The sequence below is a fragment of the Entelurus aequoreus genome, linkage group LG20 (assembly GCF_033978785.1).
Source record: "Entelurus aequoreus isolate RoL-2023_Sb linkage group LG20, RoL_Eaeq_v1.1, whole genome shotgun sequence".
In the NCBI taxonomy this organism is placed as follows: Eukaryota; Metazoa; Chordata; class Actinopteri; order Syngnathiformes; family Syngnathidae; genus Entelurus; species Entelurus aequoreus.
This window is the reverse complement of record NC_084750.1, coordinates 14588252-14613655: the sequence shown is the minus strand read 5'-3', so window position 1 is coordinate 14613655 and position 25404 is coordinate 14588252. Positions and strand designations below refer to the sequence as shown.

General features: G+C 39.3%; 1 protein-coding gene across 2 annotated transcripts in view; it reads right to left on the bottom strand.

The window, feature by feature from the left end:
- The window catches only part of LOC133635941 (serine/threonine-protein phosphatase 6 regulatory ankyrin repeat subunit A-like), a 78997-nt gene extending 57629 nt beyond the window's left edge, over nucleotides 1-21368 (bottom strand). Inside the window, exon 1 of one of the 2 annotated variants that reach the window (XM_062029418.1) lies at nucleotides 20978-21368. In XM_062029418.1, the coding sequence (XP_061885402.1) occupies nucleotides 20978-21133 (156 nt within the window). In that variant the 5' untranslated portion in view covers nucleotides 21134-21368. The remainder of the gene's footprint in view (nucleotides 1-20977) is intronic. The other variant, XM_062029419.1, reaches the window with a different exon arrangement.
- Nucleotides 21369-25404: the final 4036 nt, after the last annotated feature.

The window sequence follows — 25404 nt, the reverse complement described above, 5'->3', positions numbered from 1 at the left end:
TCCTGTTTTTTATTCATTCTAGCAAATGACAGTTAACAATGAAGCTAAGGGGAGTACACTATTCTGCCCATAAAGCCCTCTAAAATAAAATACTCCATTTACATCTCGTGACCTGAATATTACTCAAGTATTAGTCATATTGTTATTATAAGCACTAACGCAAACTATTTTTAGCGGCGCTGTGATCACAGAGAGCGAGAGCAGTTGAATAGGCTCATACTGTGAGCTGCTGCATCGCTTCGGAGTTGGTGAAAGTTAGTTCTAGATTATGAATCATGCCCCTCACCTGGATAGTAGAAGGACGTGGCCGTAAACCGAGAAGTTGGTGAACTTTGACGTTCAACTAAAACCCGGATATGGCGAGAAAGGCACGAAAAGGCACCTTTTTTTATTATTTTTTTTTTACCTGCATCAGGACTATGATTATTCCTTATCTAAATAAGACGATATGAACATCCCATCAGTTGGCATCCCAGTGAGAGTAGACATTGTACAGTAAGTGTTTTATTATGTTCGTAGTTTGTTTATCTTGTTTAACACTTAGCAATACTGCCGCATGATTTTTAGTGTTTCACATAAGCTGAATCTGTTTAGCAAACAGCTTCTAAAAGTTGTAGCTCGTCCTCCTTATTTTCAGGCTCAAAAATATAAGGTTCTGGATCATCGTTTGTCCTAAAGTAGTCTTTTGTTTGTCATACTCACAGTCCGCCATGAGTAGAAGTGTTGTTGTTGAAGTGAAAAGCAAAAGTTGTGATGTGTCAGTGAAATTAATACGCCACAGTATGCTTAAAATGACCAAAGTACATAAATATTACATGTTTTTAAAATGTGCCTGTTACTACATTACATATATATACTTACAGCATGTATATAAAATGTTGGAGGTCTTTTTTTAGGTTTTTCACAGTACTTTATAGGTGCAATGTCAGAATAATTGTATCTAAGTTATCACAAAACTTTGTGTTTCCATGAGACAAAAGCTGTCTTTGATCTTACCAAGCAAAAGGCTTGTAAAACTCCACTGTGTACGATGGGAAGTGACATGAAGGTGTCGGTTTCTTTGATCTATTGTAATCCACAGGAAGATCTTGCTTTGACCTGAGATCTACAAAGCGGAGAGGAAGCAGGACCTGACGCAAGCTCCAGGCATCTTTTCTCTGAACTGTTTTGTGACGGCTGTTTACGACCCCCTCTCCCCTTAGAAACAGCTGTTGCCATGCAATCAGGGAAAGTCCAAATAAAAGAGGATGCGTAGAACTCTCTTGTCAGAGCGTGGGACGACACTGTACAAGGGTACAGGTCTACGCGCTCTCCTCATTGAGCTAAATTGAATCCTGTCTCTGTTTAATTCCTTGCTTCTTGTCTGTTTAATAGATGTCATCTGTGTTTGAACCTGACAGGAATATTTGTGTTCATTTACGAGTTAGAATGCATTAAAAAATGCAAAACATATGTGTTTTTGTCTTACCGTATTTTTCAGACTATAAGTCGCAGTTTTTTTCATAGTATGGCCGGGGGTGCGACTTATATTCAGGAGCGACATATGTGTGAAATTATTAACACATTAGCGTAAAATATCAAATAATATTATTGATCTCATTCACGTAAGAGACTAGACGTATAAGATTTCATGGGATTTAGCGATTAGGAGTGACAGATTGTTTGGTAAACGTATAGCATGTTCTATATGTTATAGTTATTTGAATGACTCTTACCATAATATGTTACGTTAACATACCAGTTGGTTATTTATGCCTCATATAACGTACACTTATTCAGCCTGTTGTTCACTATTCTTTATTTATTTGAAATTGCCTTTCAAATGTCTATTCTTGGTGTTGGCTTTTATCAAATACATTTCCCCAAAAAATGTGACTTATACTCCGGTGCGACTTATATATGTTTTTTTCCTTCTTTATCATGCATTTTCGGCCGGTGCGACTTATACTCCGGAGCGACTTATACTCCGAAAAATACAGTACATTAGCATTGTGAAGAAAAGGCAAAATTCCTAAAAAGTGCGGCTCCCCTTTAAGCTCACCGGACCTTACAGATTAAAAAAATATTCCATTATTCCAGAAGAAGACACCCTGCGTGAAAACTGCACAAAATGCTCTGCAAACACTCCACAAAGAAGATGAAAAACACCAGCTTCAACACGTCAAACCTTACTAGTCATGCCAAAACAATGCCAGCATCCCGCACCCCAGAAGACCACAAAGCTGCCCAAAGCCAGCCGCAATGAAAAGCCGTTGGCAGTTCCCGACGCCGCTATGTTGGAAAAGTGCAAAAAGCCCGCCAGAGACGACCCTAGGGCTAAAGAGATCTGCAATTTCCTTTTGGAATTAAAATGACGGCGCTGGAAAGAGATAGCAAACACAACTAGCTTCTGCAAACACGCTGGGTATATCTCCAAGTAGGCTAAACTGTCAACTGCGGCCGCCAACACATGACAGAAAAGCAACCGGACACACTGGATTGTGTTCCCCAGCAGCAAGACACTACTGCCAGCCCAGAGATAAAAACAATATCGGCTATTTCAGAGATGCAAAAGACCCTGGACCACGTCGGCCAGCAGACCACTCGTAACCACGGTTTGTACTTCTGAGGTCGCGCTATTTTGCCAGCAAAATACGGTGTGATGGACTGCACTCCTGCATACACTGATAGATGGAAATGAGGACATAAGATTCATAGATGGGTGTGATATGAATGTTATATTTAATCCGGACAAATCTACAGGTACAGTTTGTCATATCTACATTTGAGTCTTTACTCCAGGAGGGCAGAAACTACAGTCAAATCTACATTTAGAAAATAAGTTATCGGTCTTCTGAAGCAGGAAGTTATAGGTATAGGCTTTTAAAAGGTGGATTTGGCCACAATACCCAGCAATATGTTTGGAGGAGAAAAGGTGAGGCCTTTAATCCCAGGAACACCATTCCTACCGTCAAGCATGGTGGTGGTAGTATTATGCTCTGGGCCTGTTTTGCTGCCAATGGAACTGGTGCTTTACAGAGAGTAGATGGGACAATGAAAAAGGAGGATTACCTCCAAATTCTTCAGGACAAGCTAAAATTATCAGCCCGGAGGTTGGGTCTTGGGTGCAGTTGGCTGTTCCAACAGGACAATGACGTCAAAAGTGGTAAAGGAATGGCTAAATCAGGCTAGAATGAAGGTTTTAGAATGGCCTTCCCAAAGTCCTGACTTAAACGTGTGGACAATGCTGAAGAAGCAAGTCCACGTCAGAAAACCAACACATTTAACTGAACTGCACCAATTTTGTCAAGAGGAGTGGTCAAGTGGTCCAGCAGAAGCTTGTGGATGGCTACCAAAAGCGCCTTATTGCAGTGAAACTTGTAAGCAAATATTAACATTGCTGTATGTATACTTTTGACCCAGCACATTTTCTCACATTTTCCGTAGACCCATAATAAATTCATAAAAGAAGCAAACTTCATGAATGTTTTTTGTGACCAACAAGTATGTGCTCCAATCACTACATCACAAAAAAATAAGAGTTGTAGAAATATTGGAAACTCAAGATAGCCATGACATTTATTCTTTACAAGTGTACGTATGTACACTTTTGATTACAACTGTAATATATATATATATATATATATATAAATATACTACCGTTCAAAAGTTTGGGGTCAGCCAAACAATTTTGTGGAGTAGCCTTCATTTCTAAGAACAAGAATAGACTGCTCTATACATTAGCAATGTATAGAGCAGGGGTCACCAACGCGGTGCCCGCGGGCACCAGGTAGCCCGTAAGGACCAGATGAGTAGCCCGCCGGCCTGTTCTAAAAATAGCAGCGCTTACCAGTGAGCTGCCTCTATTTTTTTAATTGTATTTATTTACTAGCAAGCTGGTCTCGCTTTGCCCAACATTTTTAATTCTAAGAGAGACAAAACTCAAATAGAATTTGAAAATCCAAGAAAATATTTGAAAGACTTGGTCTTCACTTGTTTAAATAAATTCATTATTTGTTTTACTTTGCTTCTTATAACTTTCAGAAAGACAATTTTAGAGAAAAAATACAACCTTAAAAATGATTTTAGGATTTTTAAACACATATACCTTTTTACCTTTTAAATTCCTTCCTCTTCTTTCCTGACAATTTAAATCAATGTTCAAGTAAAAAAAAATGTTATTATTGTAAAGAATAATAAATACATTTTAATTTAATTCTTCATTTTAGCTTCTGTTTTTTCGACAAAGAATATTTGTGAAATATTTCTTCAAACTTATTATGATTAAAATTCAAAAAAATTATTCTGGCAAATCTAGAAAATCTGTAGAATCAAATTTAAATCTTATTTCAAAGTCTTTTGAATTTCTTTTAAAAATTTTGTTCTGGAAAATCTAGAAGAAATAATGATTTGTCTTTGTTAGAAATATAGCTTGGTCCAATTTGTTATATATTCTAACAAAGTGCAGATTTAAAACATGTCATCAAAATTCTAAAATTAATCTTAATCAGGAAAAATTACTAATGATGTTCCATAAAAAGATTCGAATTAGCTAGTTTTTCTCTTCTTTTTTTCGGTTGAATTTTGAATTTTAAAGAGTCGAAATTGAAAATAAACTATGTTTCAAAATTTAATTGTCATTTTTTTCGTGTTTTCTCCTCTTTTAAACCGTTCAATTAAGAGTAAATATCATTAATTATTAATAATAACATAGAGTTAAAGGTAAATTGAGCAAATTGGCTATTTCTGGCAATTTATTTAAGTGTGTATCAAACTGGTAGCCCTTCGCATTAATCAGTACCCAAGAAGTAGCTCTTGCTTTCAAAAAGGTTGGTGACCCCTGGTATAGAGTGTATTTCTTTCAAGTTAAGACTAGTTTAAAGATATCTTCATTGAAAAGTACAGTGCTTTTCCTTCAAAAATAAGGACATTTCAATGTGACCCCAAACTTTTGAACGGTAGTGTATATATAATGTATGTCTTTACCACAACACACACACACTCTGAATAGCAGAATAAAGCTGGAGTTTGCAGCGAGTTGTAAATGCTGGTGTATACACAATACAATATAGGCCTGGAAACAAGAAAGGATGTTCCGATTAGGGTTTTATGTTGCCGATTTCCATCATCCATGAGTGACGTGGGCTGATACCGATACCGATACCAATCACATGTATTAACTGCAAACGTTTCCAATTATTTATGGTGAGTGTTATTGCCAGTTTAACAATATCTATACAACAGGCCTATTCAACCACATAATGAAAAAGGCCGCAGTTTCAAGAGCCCAAGGGCTCAGGGGCCGGACATCGAAATTTAGATGTTTTGTCAGAAAGTGCTGCGTTTACTTAATTACAAAGTAAACACATTGGCTTTCACACTGCACTGTCAATAAATTCATTATTTTACCTTCGCTGCTCACTTCCAGCGTGTGCAGCTAGACAGATAGTTAACAGCATGAAGAAGCAGAAGCTCCAGGATTTTGTTGAGGACTGATGTTTCTTCTTGTGAAAACTATTTTCCTTCCTCAGTTTGAGTTCTTCACACCTCTTCCTTCATTTAAGTTTTTAAGACTGAAAATATAAACATAAAATAAACATTACACAAGTATAACGTGCATTGTGGATTTTACATAAATAATTAACATAGTGTATTTTACATAAATAAAATGTTTAGTGTTAATTAGGGGTGTAACGGTACACAAAAGTTTCGGTTTGGTACGTACCTCGGTTTAGAGGTCACGGTTCGGTTCATTTTCGGTAAAGTAAGAAAACAAATTTGTAAACAATGGCGTTATCCTTTTAACATTGGGAACACTATAATAATTCTGCCCACGTTAATCAACATTAAACTGCCTCAAGTTGTTGCTCAGATTAAATAAAATGACAAAACTTTTCTTCTACATATAAAAAGTGCAACATTAAACAGTTTCAAGTCAACTCATCATGCTTAATTTATTACAGCATTTGGGAAGCCTGTAGTTGATTTTTATTATGTAAATGTTATATTTGTATCAACATGTCATAGCAGGGACCCTGCCATTCAAAACTAGGCTGCTACATTACTAATGATTAATGTAACTATAGCTGAAAAAATAGTACAATAGCAATAGGAGAGACTATTCACCCCTGAACACCATGGAGTTCATGTAGGCTTAATGATGCACTTACATTATTATATCAACTATCAGAGACAGAAACTCTTCATTTAACATAATGTCCTTTTTTGCTGCTTCAACACAGCTCAATCAACACAGAAAAAGGTAAAGTCAAATAACAGACAGACAGGGCTTTGCTGTCCGTAACACACACACACACACACACGCACACACATGCGCTCTGAATACGCACTGCTGATTGGCTGTTACCGCTCTGAATACGCACTGCTGATTGGCTGTTACCGCTCCGTGTGTAACCAATCATATGGTTGTGTGGGTGGGACAATACTGGGTGCTGTGTAGAGTACTGACAGACAGGCAGAACGGAGCGGAGCAGCTTGTTAAGACTTTAGCTTAGACGGCTACTTAATATGTTCGTGTACACCTCCGAACCGAACCCCTCGTACCGAAACGGTTCAGTACAAATACACGTACCGTTACACCCCTAGTGTTAATACATTCACACAATACACTACTGATGTTTACCCATATAGAAATTAAACAACATTGCACACAATATATGTGACTCATCACAATTAAACCTAACCATTATTGCCATGTACTGGTCAAATTTTGCGCTACAAGGTTTGTATCAGACAAAAACCAACAACACCCGGAGTACAAAAGACATCACAAAGTCAGCCATTTCAAGACAAAACAAACTAAATATTTTTATGCTGACCAAGTTTCTTGATGAAGATTCCACGCTGAGATGTCTACCTTTGTTGCTGCTTGTCTGGATCAATGTGTCCGTTGCTTAAAAGGTCCTGAAACAATGCCTGGACATTCATACTTTGTTGTCCAGTCTTTGTAAAAAGTCTGATTTACGAAACGTATTTTGATTTTTTTATTGGTTGAGTGACTAGACTTCTTCTACTCACCCCCCTGCGGCTTCCTTGTGACACATGACTCGTCGTTTCCCCCTGCAGGGTGGTGGGAGTACCGCATACATGAGCAACCCTAGTTTTAATGGTTATATCAAGCCTTTTTGGGTGATGTTTGGCAAGCCAAATGAAAAGCCCTGCAATACAATATTTAAACTAGTTCCTTATTATCCTTCTCCAAGTGTAATATGTTGCGCCTCGTATTTCAGCGATAGGAGTACTTAAGATACTAAGAAATGCAGTTTAGTTGCCATAATTGAGATGATCATTATCAGATTATAGGAGTGTCTCCATACAAATGATCTGCTTGTTGCCTGTCAGTCAGCAGACTAAAAATAAATGTCAGCCAGAGGAATTGGTGTTTTGTGATCAGCAAAAATATGCATCAATCGGCAATGGCGATCACACACTTTTTCACAAAATCGATCGATGGGCACAGCCCAAGAAAAATGATGTTGGCCTATTAAGGGGAAGCATATTAAAAATGCAACATATACAGTGTTGGTGTATATAACATTCACTATAATTCACATCTCCTTATGCGAATTTTGATACCTTAAAGGCCTACTGAAATGAATTTTTTTTCATTTAAACGGGAATAGCAGATCCATTCTATGTGTCGTACTTGATCATTTCGCGATATTGCCATATTTTTGCTGAAAGGATTTAGTAGAGAAAATCGACGATAAAGTTCACAACTTTTGCTCGCTGATAAAAAAAAAGCCTTGCCTGTACCGGAAGTAGCGTGACGTCACAGGAGCTAGTATTCCTCACAATTCCCCGTTGTTTACAATGGAGCGAGAGAGATTCGGAGCGACAAAGCGACGATTACCCCATTAATTTGAGCGAGGATGAAAGATTCGTGGATGAGGAACGTTAGAGTGACGGACTAGAATGCAGTTCAAGAGATATCTTTTTTCGCTCTGACCGTAACTTAGGTACAAGCTGGCTCATTGGATTCCACACTCTCTCCTTTTTCTATTGTGGATCACGGATTTGTATTTTAAACCACCTCGGATACTATATCCTCTTGAAAATGAGAGTCGAGCACGCGAAATGGACATTTAAAGTGACTTTTATCTCCACGACAATACATCGGTGACACACTTAGCTACTGAGCTAACGTGATAGCATCGTTCTCAAATGAAGATAGAAACAAAATAAATAAACCCCCGACTGGAAGGATAGACAGAAGATCAACAATACTATTACACCATGTACATGTAACTACACGGTTAATAATTCTCAGCCTGGTAAGGCTTAACAATGCTGTTGCTAACGACGCTAAGGCTAATTTAGCAACTTAGCAACCGGACCTCACAGAACTATGATAAAAACATTAGCGCTCCACCTACGCCAGCCAGCCCTCATCTGCTCATCAACACCCGTGCTCACCTGCGTTCCAGTGATCGACGGCGCGACGAAGGACTTCATCCGTGGGTTTGGCGGCAAGCATCGGCTAGGCGTAGTAAGTAGTCCTTGTTGTGTTGCTGTAAGTATTGTACTTAGCCGCTAATACACCGATCGATCCCACCTACAACGTTCTTCTTTGCAGCCTCCATTGTTCATTAAACAAATTGCAAAAGATTCACCAACACAGATGTCCAGAATACTGTGGAATTTTGTCGAAGAAAACAAGAGGTTTTTGTATCGGGTCGATGGGGTCTAACCACTTCCGTGGATTTTGTGACGTCACGCGCATAAATCATATCCAAAGGAGTTTTTCAACCGGAAGTGTGGCGGGAAATTTAAAATTGCTCTTTATAAGTTAACCCGGCCATATTGGCATGTGTTGCAATGTTAAGATTTCATCATTGATATATAAACTATCAGACTGCGTGGTCGCTAGTAGTGGCTTTCAGTAGGCCTTTAACTACCTTTATAAAATGTATTTCTAAAACATGCCTTACTCCTATTAAATAATTTATGCAGTTAAGTACAGCAGGCAAAGGTACAAAAGGTGAGCTTATATTTTCAGATACATTCCAAAAGGTCATTGAAAGTATCGTTTGGTTGTTAAATGAACGTTGTCAGATAAAACCTTCCAACGATACAACTTAAACCAGTCCTTTGCAATGACTCACTGCTTAAATATCGACTTTAGGCAAAGCACTGTTCCAGGAGCAAAATGAGACTTTATGACGGCATGTTAGTCTGCAGGGGGTTTACTATAAAGCGGGATCAGGTTTAACGCCTTCATTTGCAGTAACTCGGCAGAGGTGAGTCACTTCGCTTGGAACAGACATTCTCAGCCATTGAAGGGGAACTGCACTTTTTATGGAATTGTGCCTTTCATTCACAAATCTTATGTAAGACAAGAACACGTTTCATTTTTTTCGCGCATTCAAACTTGTAATATAAGGAAAGTATGTGGTAGCTAACAAAGTAGCTAATGGGAGTACCCATTAAAAAAACATTAAAAAATTGCCAACAATACTTCATTTACATCTTGTGACCTGAATATCAACCAAACATTAGCGATATTGTTATTATAAGTGCTAAAGCTGAGGAACTACTTTTAAAGAGGTAACTAGTTTATGCAGCTTTTGACATATTTAACCGGTAATCTGTTGCATCACCTCGGAGTGAGTAAACGTTCATTGTAGATTATATATTAGGCCTGGGCAATTATTATGACTCGGGGGCCAGATTTAGAGAAAAAAATGTGTCTGCGGGGCCGGTATAACTATTTTTAGGAACACTATTACAAAACCTCACAATAATGTCTGATGGAATGTTAAAAACGTTATGACAGACCGCTTTGAAAACGGAATGGAAAGAAAATACAGAATGTGGGATTTACAATATTAACTATGACCGATAAAACACTAAATATTGACAACATATGAACGTCACACCCCCTCTCGATTTACATATTTTACAATCAAGCGAAAAGCAAAAAAAATGCAACAAACATTGAAATATGAACGCAAAAGGTAAAAAGAAAAAAAAAACCCTACAATGTGATATATCACTAAACTTTAGAACTTTGTTGTAAAAATCTCCTTCCGCGTCGGTCCCTGACACCCACATTTCAGGCTGGCCCCTCTGGAAACACTCTGTGGAAACGCTCCCCGCCCACACTGCTTGGTGCCTCGTCTGAGCTGCTGTGACTTAGATGACTTAGTAACTAATTAGACGACCATAGTAACTAGTATATCATGCGAAAGCGCAGAAAAAGAAATATTGTGTCGCCCTATTTATTGATTTGTCAAAAGCATTTGACACAGTAGACCACAGTCTGTTAATTCAAGCCCTTCATCACGTTGGATTATCTAAAAATGCAGCTGCTTGGTTCACAGACTATCTCTCCAGCAGAACACAACGTGTACAGGTGGCTGGGACCACCTCTTCATTACTGGACATTACCAAAGGCGTTCCACAAGGCTCAGTGCTGGGGCCCATTTTATTTTCTATCTATATAAATAATCTTTGTAATAATTTGTCAAATGCAAGTACCATTTTTATGCAAACGACACCATTATTTATTGCTGTTCAACCTCCATCACTCAGGCTTTTGAGTTTTTACAAGCTGCTTTTGATGCCATCCAGGCTCGCTTATTTGATCTTAAATTGGTTTTAAATACAGATAAAAGCAAAGTAATGGTTTTCTCTCATTCAAGGGTGCTACTGGAAAATATTCCAAATATTGTAACATCAAATGGAAACCCTATAGAGCAGGTCTTAAATTACAAGTACTTGGGTTTTACTCTTGATCAAGAGCTTTCATTTAAAGCCCATATTAACAACTTGGTCTCTAAGCTTAGGGTAAAGCTTGGTTTCTTTTTTAGAAATAAAAACTGCTTCTCTCTTAAAGTCAGAAAGAAATTGGTGACAGCAACTATCTTGCCTGTAATTGATTATGGAGACGTGCTTTATTTTAGTGCTTCATCTAAATGCCTCCAGTCCTTGGACACCGTTTTTCATTCAGCACTAAGATTTGTTACTGGCTGTCGTAGTCTCACCCACCATTGTCAACTGTATATGAAGTCAGACTTATCTTCATTGAGTGCACGCAGATACACACATTGGCTGACTATCATTTATAAGGCTCTTTTAGGTTTAATACCTCCATACTTGTGTACTCTGTTACAAAGAAAAAGCAGCTCTTACGCATTACGTTCTAACAATTTGTATGTTTTAACTGTTCCTCATGTACGGACTGAATTTGGCAAAAGAGCTTTTGGCATTGCTGCCCCTATGGCATGGAATGCATTGCAGACGAAACTGAAACTTACAGAACTACTTCCATTTGGAGCCTTCCGTTCTGTCCTGAGGGACAAACAGCGAGAGACGTTTGCACAGTGCCTGTGTTTTTAAAGATGTAAATCTCTGTTGTTTTACAGTTCTCTTATGTATTTTAAAATGTATGTCTTAATGTATTATTTTTGAAACTGCTCTGTGACATGTGCTGTTGACCTCTTGGCCAGGTCACCCTTGTGAAAGAGATCTTGATCTCAATGGGTTTTCTTATCTGGTTAAATAAAGGTTGTAGATACCAACCATTGAAATACTTAGTATAGTTCAAGACTTACGGTCATTAGAAAACATCACTGCACATCATAATTGCAGCTACACTTTCCATCTTAAACATCTAAAAAATTTTTTGGGGGGAATGTCCAGCGGGCCAGATTGAAAATCTTAACGGGCCTTAATTTGCCCAGGTCTGTTATATATCATGCCTCTCACTCGTAAAGTAGAAGGTTGTCACCATAAACTGAGACGTTGGTCAACTTAAATATTTAACTTAGACCCGGAGATGGCGGGAAAGAAACAAAGACATTCATTCGCGTCACTTTTTTTGTTTTTTTTACCTGTCTGAAGATTACGATTAATATTTAATCTAAACATCAGTCGGCTTTCCAGTGAGAGCAGACATTGTGCAGTAAGTGATTGATTTAACATGTTCGTAGTTTGTATTTTTTGTTTAGCACTTAGCGATACTGCTACATGCCGGATCTGTTTAGCACACCGCTTCTAAAACTTGTAGCTCATCCTCTGTGTATTCTGGCTTAACATTAGAAGGTTCTGGATCATCTTGTGTCCCAAAGTAGTCTTTGTTGTCTCTCATGAAGTCTGCCATGAGTAGTAGTAGTGTTTGTTGTTGAAGGAAACCTTGTGATGCGTCTGTAATCAATAAGCCGCTAAATGCTTACAATGAGCAAAATACGTAAATATTACATGCATGTTAGTACATTACATACAGTACAGGCCAAAAGTTAGGACACACCTTCTCATTTCAAAGAGTTGTCTTTATTTTCATGACTATTTACATTGTAGATTGTCACTGAAGGCATCAAAACTATGACACCAGTGAAGTGAAAACTAGAGATGTCCGATAATATCGGGCTGACGATATTATCGGCCGATAAATGCTTTAAAATGTAATATCGGAAATTATCGGTATCGGTTTCAAAAAGTAAAATGTATGACTTTTTAAAACGCCGCTGTGTACACGGACGTAGGGAGAAGTACAGAGCGCCAATAAACCTTAAAGGCACATAATATCTACGGCTTTTCACACACACAAGTGAATGCAAGGCATACTTGGTCAACAGCCATACAGGTCACACTGAGGGTGACCGCATAAACAACTTTAACACTGTTACAAATATGCGCCACACTGTGAACCCACACCAAACAAGAATGACAAACACATTTCGGGAGAACATCCGCACCGTAACACAACATAAACACAACAGAACAAATACCCAGAACCCCTTGCAGCACTAACTCTTCAGGGACGCTACAATATACACCCCCCGCTACTCCTACCCACCTCAACCTCCTCATGCTCTCTCAGGGAGAGCATGTCCCAAATTCCAAGCTGCTGTTTTGAGGCATGTTAAAAAAAATAATGCACTTTGTGACTTCAATAATAAATATGGCTGTGCCATGTTGGCATTTTTTTTCCATAACTTGAGTTGATTTATTTTGGAAAACCTTGTTACATTGTTTAATGCATCACAACAAAATTAGGCATAATAATGTGTTAATTCCACGACTGTGTATATCGGTATCGGTAATTAAGAGTTGGACAATATCGGAATATCGGATATCGGCAAAAAAGCCATTATCGGACATCTTTAGTGAAAACCCTTTCAAGTGACTACCTCTTGAAGCTCATGGAGAGAATGCCAAGAGTGTGCAAAACAGTAGTTAGAGCAAAGGGTGGCTATTTTGAAGGAAGTAGAATATAAAACATGTTTTCAGTTATTTCACCTTTTTTTGTTAAGTACATACACTACCGTTCAAAAGTTTGGGGTCACCCAAACAATTTAGTGGAATAGCCTTCATTTGTAAGAACAAGAATAGACTGTCGAGTTTCAGATGAAAATTCTCTTTTTCTGGCCATTTTGAGCGTTTAATTGACCCCACAAATGTGATGCTCCAGAAACTCAATCTGTTCAAAGGAAGGTCAGTTTTGTAGCTTCTGTAACGAGCTAAACTGTTTTCATGTGTGAACATGATTGCACAAGGGTTTTCTAATCATCAGTTAGCCTTATGAGCCAATGAGCAAACACATTGTACCATTAGAACACTGGAGTGATAGTTGCTGGAAATGGGCCTCTATACACCTATGTAGATATTGCACCAAAAACCAGACATTTGCAGCTAGAATAGTCATTTACCACATTAGCAATACATAGAGTGTATTTCTTTAAAGTTAAGACTAGTTTAAAGTTATCTTCATTGAAAAGTACAGTGCTTTTCCTTCAAAAATAAGGACATTTCAATGTGACCCCAAACTTTTGAACGGTAGTGTAACTCCACATGTGTTTATTCATAGTTTTGATGTGACAATCTACAATGTAAATAGTCATGAAAATAAAGAAAACGCATTGAATGAGGTGTCCAAACTTTTGGCCTGTACTGTATATACTTACTGCAGGGAAATAAAATGTTGATGGAAGTTGTTTGATGTTTTTAGAGAGCTTCATAGCGCGACCACAATTAGCGCCATTGTTAGATGACTTTTGCTAGCATTTATTTAGGAGTTAGAATACATATACAAAAGAAAAACATGCATGCTTGTATTAAATAAGGATTGTGAATCATTGGCAGAATCCCCTTTCAGGGTTCCGTACTCAGCCCATTTACACAAATGCTGTAAAAAGTGACTTTAATTGACTTTCACATTTTCCCCGGCTAAGAATAAGAAAGGCATGTCGGTCTCAGTTAAGATGACAAGTGGAACAAAGTTTGTGATGTCACAAGAGACGAGCGTCCTCTCTATGACTGCTCATTATTCTTCTAGTCCTCTTACTAAGTAGGCACTTTAAAACGAATTCTACCTTCTGTCAGCTGAAAAGCAGCATAGCGGCGTTCCAGTGCTGGGTTTAGAGCTACAAAAGCTCGGGCTTTACTGATAATCTCTACAAATCTGCATTTGTCCTATTCATTAAAATGGGTGCTAAAATTAGCAAGAGTGGAGGGAAGTCTGCAGTATATTTATACAATAGACCATGTGTGTATATAGGGAACTATTCTCAGGTTTTAGGTATGTGCCAGGTGTAGGGTTGTTAGTATAGTACCGCGATACTAATGAATCATATTCGGTACTATATGACATTGCTGGTTTTACGAGCAGAGGAGCATGTTCGGCAGCGCCCAATCACAGAGTACTTACAAGCAGACACAGTGTGTAGACAGAAAAGGGAGAATGGACGCAATTTGGCTTAAAAAGTAAAGATAAAGGAAGTTATAACACTGAAACGTCCTCAGGAAGAGATGCTTTAAGACATGGCTAGCGAGTTAGCGGCTAATGTCCATCCGCAGTGTTTAAGCTACTTCTAAATCACTAATTCTCGCCTCCATGACAACAAATAAAGTAAGTTTCTTACAAGTATCATTATCACTGCAGAACGAGGAATAGGTAAACATGCTTCACTACACACCGTAGGAGGATACAATAGCTCACCGGCGTCACAATGTAAACAAACGCCATGGGTGGATCTACACCTGACATCCACTGTAATGATACCAAGTACAAGAGCGTATCTAGTCGATACCACTATAATTACAACAATATGTTTTATCATCAGAAAATCTTTTTTCTTTTAAAATTCATATTATATTCATAAACTCAGGAAATACGTCCCTGGACACATGAGGACTTTGAATATGACCAATGTATGACCCTGTAACTACTTGGTATCGGATCGATACCTAAATGTGTGGTATCATCCAAGACTAATGTAAAGTATCCAAACAACAGAAGAATAAGTGATTATTACATTTTAACAGAAGTGTAGATAGAACATGTCAAAACAGAAAATAAGCAGATATAAACAATAAATGAACAAGTAGATTAATAATCAATTTTTACAGCTTGTCCCTAATAATGTTGACAAAATAATAGGTAGATAAATGACACAATATGTTACTGCATACGTCAGCAGACTAATTAGAAGTTTTGTTTGTTTACTTACTACTAAAAGACAAGTCGTCTAGTATGGTCACTATTTTATTTAAGGACAAACTTGCAATAATAAACATATGTTTAATGTACCCTAAGATTTTTTGTTAAAATAAAGACAATAATGCAATTTTTTGTGGTCCCCTTTATTTAGAAAAGTACCGAGAAGTATCAAAATAATTTATAATAATTTATAAATAATACAATAGAGAAGCTCCTGGTGTGTTTAGTTAGTTTAACCATTTTGTGGTGCCCTTTATTTAGAAAAGTATCGAAAAACAATTTGGTACCAGTACCAAAATATTGGTATCGAGACAACCCTAGTGCAGTGTTTTTCAACCACTGTGAGATAGTCTGGTGTGCCGTGGGAGATTATGTAATTTCACCTAATTGGGTTAAAAAATGGTACATTTTAAGTCTACTTTATATTTCTTTTTGTGCCCTTGTGTGCACGATCCTTTCTATTCTTTGTAACTGAGCTACTGTGTGGAACATATTCCCTTGTGGATCATTAAAGTTTGTCTAAGTCTAAGTCTAAATATCTTTTTTGCAAACCGGTAATTATAATCCGCAAATTATGTGTCGTTGTTGAGTGTCTGTGCTGTCTAGAGCTCGGCAGACTAACCATGTTATACTCTTCCATATCAGTAGGTGGCAGCGGGTAGCTAATTGCTCTGTAGATGTCTGGAACATGGTTTGTCACGATCACAATATGCAACCGAGAGCGGGAGGCAGCGTGCAGGTAAAAAGGTATCTAATTTTTAAACCAAAAATAAACAAAACGTGAATGCCCCTAAGAAAAGGCTTAGGGAAGGCTATGCAGAACGAAACTAAAACTGAACTGGCTACAAAGTAAACAAAGACAGAATTCTGGACGACAGCAAAGACTTACAGCGTGTGGAGCAGAGACGCCGTCCACATCCGTACATGACATGACAATCAACAGTGTCCAAAAAAAGGAGGATAGCGTCCGCACCACTAAAACAGTCTTAATTGCGAAAACAAAGCAGGTGTGGGGAATAGCACTCAAAGGAAGGCATGAAGCTGCTACAGGGAAACACCAACAAAACAGGAAGGGCCACCAAAATAACAGCGCAAGACGGGAATTTAAGCACTACACACTGGAAAACAACAACAAACTCAAAATAAGGCACGACAACCTGGTGGAGTTTCACTTTTTAACCTTGTCTGCTGGTGGTGTGCCTCCGTATTTTTTTTTATTAAAAAAAATGTGCCTTGGCTCAAAAAAGGTTGAAAAACACTGCCCTAGTGTGTATATAAAAGGAACTATTCTCAGGTTTTAGGTATGTGCCAGGTGTGACACATGAGGAAAATGTCCAGAACGCTGGACGACAGCAAAGACTTACAGCGTGTGGAGCACATCCATACATGACATGACAATCAACAATGTCCCCACAAAGAAGGATAGCGTCCGCACAACTAAAACAGTCTTAATTGCGAAAACAAAGCAGGTGCGGGGAATAGCACTCAAAGGAAGACATTAAGCTGCTACAGGGAAACACCAACAAAACAGCGCAAGACGGGAATTTAAGCACTACATACTGGAAAACAACAACAAACTCAAAATAAGCCACGACAACCTGGTGGAGTTTCACTTTTTAACCTTGTCTGCTGGTGGTGTGCCTCCGTATTTTTTTTTATAAAACAAAGATGCCTTGGCTCAAAAAAGGTTGAAAAACACTGCCCTAGTGTGTATATAAAAGGAACTATTCTCAGGTTTTAGGTATGTGCCAGGTGTGACACATGAGGAAAATGTCCAGAATGCTGGACGACAGCAAAGACTTACAGCGTGTGGAGCACATCCGTACATGACATGACAATCAACAATGTCCCCACAAAGAAGGATAGCGTCCGCACACCTAAAACAGTCTTAATTGCGAAAACAAAGCAGGTGCGGGGAATAGCACTCAAAGGAAGGCATGAAGCTGCTACAGGGAAACACCAACAAAACAGGAAGGGCCACCAAAGTAACAGCGCAAGACGGGAATTTAAGCACTACACACTGGAAAACAACAACAAACTCAAAATAAGGCACGACAACATGGTGGAGTTTCACTTTTTAACCTTGTCTGCTGGTGGTGTGCCTCCGTATTTTCTTTTATAAAACAAAGATGCCTTGGCTCAAAAAAGGTTGAAAAACACTGCCCTAGTGTGTATATAAAAGGAACTATTCTCAGGTTTTAGGTATGTGACACATGAGGAAAATGTCCAGAACGCTGGACGACAGCAAAGACTTACAGCGTGTGGAGCAGAGACGCCGTCCACATCCTTACAAGACATGACAATCAACAATGTCCCCACAAAGGAGGATAGCGTCCGCACAACTAAAACAGTCTTAATTGTGAAAACAAAGCAGGTGCGCGGAATAGCACTCAAAGGAAGGCATGAAGCTGCTACAGGGAAACACCAACAAAACAGCGCAAGACGGGAATTTAAGCACTACACACTGGAAAACAACAACAAACTCAAAATAAGCCACGACAACCTGGTGGAGTTTCACTTTTTAACCTTGTCTGCTGGTGGTGTGCCTTTGTATTTTTTTTTATAAAACAAAGATGCCTTGGCTCAAAAAAGGTTGAAAAACACTGCCCTAGTGTGTATATCAAAGGAACTATTCTCAGGTTTTAGGTATGTGCCAGGTGTGACACATGAGGAAAATGTCCAGAACGCTGGACGACAGCAAAGACTTACAGCGTGTGGAGCACATCCGTACATGACATGACAATCAACAATGTCCCCACAAAGAAGGATAGCGTCCGCACAACTAAAACAGTCTTAATTGTGAAAACAAAGCAGGTGCGGGGAATAGCACTCAAAGGAAGGCATGAAGCTGCTACAGGAGAACACCAACAAAACAGGAAGGGCCACCAAAATAACAGCGCAAGACTGGAATTTAAGCACTACACACTGGAAAACAACAACAAACTCAAAATAAGGCACGACAACCTGGTGGAGTTTCACTTTTTAACCTTGTCTGCTGGTGGTGTGCCTCCGTATTGTTTTTTATAAAACAAAGATGCCTTGGCTCAAAAAAGGTTGAAAAACACTGACCTAGTGTGTATATCAAAGGAACTATTCTCAGGTTTTAGGTATGTGCCAGGTGTGACACATGAGGAAAATGTCCAGAACGCTGGACGACAGCAAAGACTTACAGCGTGTGGAGCAGAGACGCCGTCCACATCCTTACAAGACATGACAATCAACAATGTCCCCACAAAGAAGGATAGCGTCCGCACAACTAAAACAGTCTTAATTGCGAAAACAAAGCAGGTGCGGGGAATAGCACTCAAAGGAAGACATTAAGCTGCTACAGGAGAACACCAACAAAACAGCGCAAGACGGGAATTTAAGCACTACACACTGGAAAACAACAACAAACTCAAAATAAGGCACGACAACCTGGTGGAGTTTCACTTTTTAACCTTGTCTGCTGGTGGTGTGCCTCCGTATTTTTTTTTATAAAACAAAGATGCCTTGGCTCAAAAAAGGTTGAAAAACACTGCCCTAGTGTGTATATAAAAGGAACTATTCTCAGGTTTTAGGTATGACACATGAGGAAAATGTCCAGAACGCTGGACGACAGCAAAGACTTACAGCGTGTGGAGCAGAGACGCCGTCCACATCCGTACATGACATGACAATCAACAATGTCCCCACAAAGAAGGATGGCATCCGCACAACTAAAACAGTCTTAATTGTGAAAACTAAGCAGGTGCGGGGAATAGCACTCAAAGGAAGGCATGAAGCTGCTACAGGAGAACACCAACAAAACAGGAAGGGCCACCAAAATAACAGCGCAAGACGGGAATTTAAGCACTACACACTGGAAAACAACAACAAACTCAAAATAAGGCACGACAACCTGGTGGAGTTTCACTTTTTAACCTTGTCTGCTGGTGGTGTGCCTCCGTATTTTTTTTTATAAAACAAATATGACTTGGCTCAAAAAAGGTTGAAAAACACTGCCCTAGTGTGTATATAAAAGGAACTATTCTCAGGTTTTAGGTATGTGACACATGAGGAAAATGTCCAGAACGCTGGACGACAGCAAAGACTTACAGCGTGTGGAGCAGAGACGCCGTCCACATCCTTACAAGACAATCAACAATGTCCCCACAAAGGAGGATAGCGTCCGCACAACTAAAACAGTCTTAATTGCGAAAACAAAGCAGGTGCGGGGAATAGCACTCAAAGGAAGGCATGAAGCTGCTACAGGGAAACACCAACAAAACAGGAAGGGGCACCAAAATAACAGCGCAAGACGGGAATTTAAGCACTACACACTGGAAAACAACAATAAACTCAAAATAAGGCACGACAACCTGGTGGAGTTTCACTTTTTTAACCTTGTCTGCTGGTGGTGTGCCTCCGTATTTTTTTTTATAAAACAAAGATGCCTTGGCTCAAAAAAGGTTGAAAAACACTGCCCTAGTGTGTATACAAAAGGAACTATTCTCAGGTTTTAGGTATGTGCCAGGTGTGACACATGAGGAAAATGTCCAGAACGCTGGACGACAGCAAAGACTTACAGCGTGTGGAGCAGAGACGCCGTCCACATCCTTACAAGACATGACAATCAACAATGTCCAAAAAAAGGAGGATAGCGTCCGCACAACTAAAACAATCTTAATTGCGAAAACAAAGCAGGTGCGGGGGATAGCACTCAAAGGAAGACATGAAGCTGCTACAGGGAAACACCAACAAAACAGGAAGGGCCACCAAAATAACAGCGCAAGACTGGAATTTAAGCACTACACACTGGAAAACAACAACAAACTGAAAATAAGGCACGACAACCTGGTGGAGTTTCACTTTTTAACCTTGTCTGGTGTTGGTGTGCCTCCGTATTTTTTTTAATAAAACAAATATGCCTTGGCTCAAAAAAGGTTGAAAAACACTGCCCTAGTGTGTATATAAAAGGAACTATTCTCAGGTTTTAGGTATGTGACACATGAGGAAAATGTCCAGAACGCTGGACGACAGCAAAGACTTACAGCGTGTGGAGCACATCCGTACAAGACATGACAATCAACAATGTCCCCACAAAGGAGGATAGCGTCCGCACAACTAAAACAATCTTAATTGCGAAAACAAAGCAGGTGCGGGGAATAGCACTCAAAAGGAAGGCATGAAGCTGCTACAGGGAAACACCAACAAAACAGCGCAAGACGGGAATTTAAGCACTACACACTGGAAAACAACAACAAACTCAAAATAAGGCACGACAACCTGGTGGAGTTTCACTTTTTAACCTTGTCTGCTGGTGGTGTGCCTCCGTATTTTTTTTAATAAAACAAATATGCCTTGGCTCAAAAAAGGTTGAAAAACACTGCCCTAGTGTGTATATAAAAGGAACTATTCTCAGGTTTTAGGTATGTGCCAGGTGTGACACATGAGGAAAATGTCCAGAACGCTGGACGACAGCAAAGACTTACAGAAAATGTCAATGTTGTCTTTAACACATGCACGTAAGAATTTAAAAAATGAAAAGTCCACTGGCAGGGGAAGGTGTCTCACCTTGTCCTCCAGAGCAGCGGCCCTTCTAGGGGCATGATGGGATTTAGGGTCTGGGGTGGACTTGGGCCGAGGAGGCGGGGGTGCAAAGGAGGGCTCGTCCTCCTCCACCTCCTCCAGCACCACGATACAAACACGGCTGGCCCGCTCTGACCGCATCAGGAAGCAGCAAACACAAACAAAAAGCGCTCCCTGGCTTGGCAGAAACACGCCGCTCCCCTCCTACATGCCTGCCCGATCGGGAGGCACATAAACACGGCCTCGGAAACAACCGCCGGGCGCCTCCATGTCAAATCCTACGGAGCTCTGCGGCACGCGTCCTCTCCTCCTGGCTGTAAACAGACGGCAGGGAATTCCTCTGCGCAATGGTGTCGGCAGGCAGCATGCGGCAGAATGACGGCGCTGCCGGGAAGCTCACGTCACGCACGCTGAGAGAGGGGGGGAGAAAAAAAAAAGAGCGCCGGTGCGTGTTTCAGGCGGACTGCTGAAGCCAGCTCTTCGCAGAAAAGAGACCAATGGGGGGCCGGGGGAGGCACTGGGGATGGAGGGGGGAGGAGGAAGGGGGAATAATTGTGGTCACTTACCTAAAACTCTACAACAGAAGACGGAAGGATTGAATTCACATCTACACATTCAAGCATCCCAACTGTGCTGTAACCAACAAGTCTTTAAAAATAAACATTGCACTGATTGATTTGTCTGTGTGGTCGGGTATGCCCTTCGGTGTATCAGTGGCGCGGCCTCAGAAGTCCCCCCCCCCCCCGTCTCCCCTCATTATGAAAGTGGAACAAAACAGGCTCTATGCGAGAGAATGCGAGGGCAGCTAACAAGACCAGTCTGTGCGTGTCGTCTGCATGCGTCACTCTGCCAAACTCAAACATCCTAAAAAGGGGGGGAACCCTGCCAAGCCGCACAATTCCATTAAAAAACGAGTATAATGGATTTACCGTGGCAATTCTCATGCCGGCGACCGGCTGTGAAGGCAATAATAAAGTAACATCAATTAACAAACTTCATTTGGGGAAGTAGTGATATGAACTAGGGATGGCCGATACCACACTTTTAGGATTCGATACGATACCGATACTTTTTCTTGCATTTTCATCGATACCGATACCAATAATTTCTTATTGGCAATTTTTTGTCAGTCAAAAATATTATTCCTATTGTTATTATTTAAGACAAATCACAAGACAAATACAGACCATTTATACCACATTTATTATGGTCAATATATAATAAAAGTAAAATTAAAATAAATAACATAAATATGAAAAATAAATTAAATATTATATATAATAATAAGTATATATTATATATAATAATAATTAAATATTAGGGCTTTCCAATTAACAGTCAAATCCGAATTGCAAGAAGCTGCAGTTATTTTTTAAAGTTAGTGATATTATTAGCAATTAATGAAATATGAAATAGGCTAATGTTTTCGAAATGTAAGAAATCATGTTACAGATTAAAACCAAAATCACATTCAATCATATATTCAAGATTTTCTTGGAAAAAAATACAAATGTAATGCAAAGATGAAGAATCTCCAAATTGTATCTCTTTCTTACCGTATTTCCTTGAATTGGCGCAGGGAATATAGTATTCGCACGTCTAGAATTACTGCCGGGTCAAAGTCGTTTCTCAAAATAATTAACGCATGCTTGGCCTTATCGCCGGTTTATTATTGAAGCCGGATCAAATTCGTTTCGCAAAATATTAATTTTATTATCGCATGTCTATAATTTTCGCCGGGTCAAACTTGTTTCGCAAAATATTTAGCATATGGCTAGAACTTCCACCGGGTCAAATTCGTTATGTCACGAGTGACGCATCTGTCCTCATTTTCAAAATGGAGGAAGCTGCTTTCAGTAGTTTACAATCGCACAAAGGAAAAAAGATAAAGAGCTTTTCAGTAGGATTTAAGGTCCAAGTTATTGCATACCGGTACAGTATGCTAAAGAGAACAGTAAGCAGCTATGTTTTATTAATATACCGTAGCTGCGTGTGTGAAATACTGTATAAGTCATTAAATGACTCCCGCCTCCTGGTGGTAGAGGGCGCTGCCGCGCTAGTGATCCTTCTTGCGACTTCCGGTACTGCAGAAGAAGTGAACACACGCAGCAAGAGATTATTTTTTTCCCCTTTTAACAAGGGGGATTACATACCGGTATCTAAAATAAAACAGTTTTCTAAACTGGACTTTCAATGGAAGCAGGAGGTAATAATTAAAGGAATATCTCCATCGAGACAGAGACTTTTAAAAAGGAAAAAATAAAATAATGAAGACTTCTATAAACAAGTTATCGATGCTTTTGGTCAGAAGGAGCTGCAAATGGACTCCATTTATAAGTACAGGTAAGACCATAATAACGTTTTTTTTTAATTAAATGTGCTTTTCATGATGGTATGCTTACATCACACTCAAAGCGCACGCATACATTTTATGGATTCCTTTTGGTAAAATAATTACCGCATGCACGGCCATCCCGCCGGTTTCCGGTAAACGCAGGAGTGACAGGAAGTTTTAAATTAATTAACGGCCCTGCGGCTATTCAAGGAAATACGGTAACATAAATATGAAAAATAAATTAAATATTATATATAATAATAATTCAATATTAGGGCTTTCCAATTAACAGTCAAATCCGGATTGCAAGAAGCTGCAGTTATTTTTTAAAGTTTGTGATATAATTAGCAATTAATGAAATATGAAATAGGCTAATGTTTTCGAAATGTAAGAAATCATGTTACAGATTAAAACCAAAATCACATTCAATCATATATTCAAGATTTTCTTGGAAAAAAATAAAACTGTAATGCAAAGATGAAGAATCTCCAAATTGTATCTCTTTCTTATCTTGTTTTAAATACTCAAGCAATTTTCAACTAACAGTAAATTCCCCTGTGTGGAAATTATTTGAATTTAGGATAATCATTTAAACAAAAATATTCAGTAAACTTTACTAAAAAAAAAAGGCCTGTTTTAAGTCAACAATTGGACAACACTGGATATGCCTGGCTGCATCGCTGTCGGCTGGCTGTGTGTGTGTGTTGCACGTTGACCACGCTCATTCGCCGTCTCCTGTCACGTGACTGGGCCAGCTCTATACTCTGCCAGGTACAGGGCTGTCCCAGCACATAGGAAGTTAAGTAAGTCATCAAAAACATCTGAAAGTGATGCTTGCACCCTCCACACGCCTTTTTTTTGGTTTATATCGATACTTTTTTCAGAAAAGTGATGCCAAATGAGTAGCGTGTGAGTATCGATATATCGATACCACAGGATCGATACGCACATCCCTAATATGAACATGTCATATCACAGTTATTGTTAGAGGTGTCCGATAATGGCTTTTTTGCCGATATTGTCCAACTCTTAATTACCGATACCGATATCAACCGATACCGATATATACAGTCGTGGAATTAACACATTATTATGCCTAATTTTGTTGTGATGCCCCGCTGGATGCATTAAACAATGTAACAAGGTTTTCCAAAATAAATCAACTCAAGTTATGGATAAAAATGCCGACACGGCACTGCCATATTTATTATTGAAGTCACAAAGTGCTTTTTTTTTTTTTTAACATGCCTCAAAACAGCAGCTTGGAATTTGGGACATGCTGTACCTGAGAGAGCATGAGGAGGTTGAGGTGGGGTAGCGGAGGGTGTATATTGTAGCGTCCCGGAAGAGTTAGGTTCTGGGTATTTGTTCTGTTGTGTTTATGTTGTGTTACGGTGCGGATGTTCTCCCGAAATGTGTTTGTCATTCTTGTTTGGTGTGGCTTCACAGTGTGGCGCATATTTGTAACAGTGTTAAACGTGTTTATAGGGCTACCCTCAGTGTGACCTGTATGGCTGTTGACCAAGTATGTTTTGCATTCACTTGTGTGTGTGAAAAGCCGTAAGTATAAAACACCTCCAGGAAACTTCAACCCTTGACTAACAGCCTCCCCCTTCCACATCCCACCTCCCCGGATTGTAAATACCGTATATTACCAAATAGTAGCCCGGGCGTTTATTTCACAAAATCGAAAAGCAGGCGGTTATTTGCACGAGGCTTTTATTTATTTTTGCACCAGCCTGCACCAGGCCATTATTTGGTTACTATGGTTACTGTCCAGTATGTTTTTTTCGTACAAAAAAACAAGAGATCAACATGAGCTAGGCTATCAAAAGACAAGAGATCAACATGAGCTAGGCTATCAAAAGACAAGAGATCAACATGAGCTAGGCTATCAAAAGACAAGAGATCAACATGAGCTAGGCTATCAAAGGACAAGAGATCAACATGAGCTAGGCTATCAAAAGACAAGAGATCAACATGAGCTAGGCTATCAAAAGACAAGAGATCAACATGAGCTAGGCTATCAAAGGACAAGAGATCAACATGAGGTAGGCTATCAAAAAACAAGAGATCA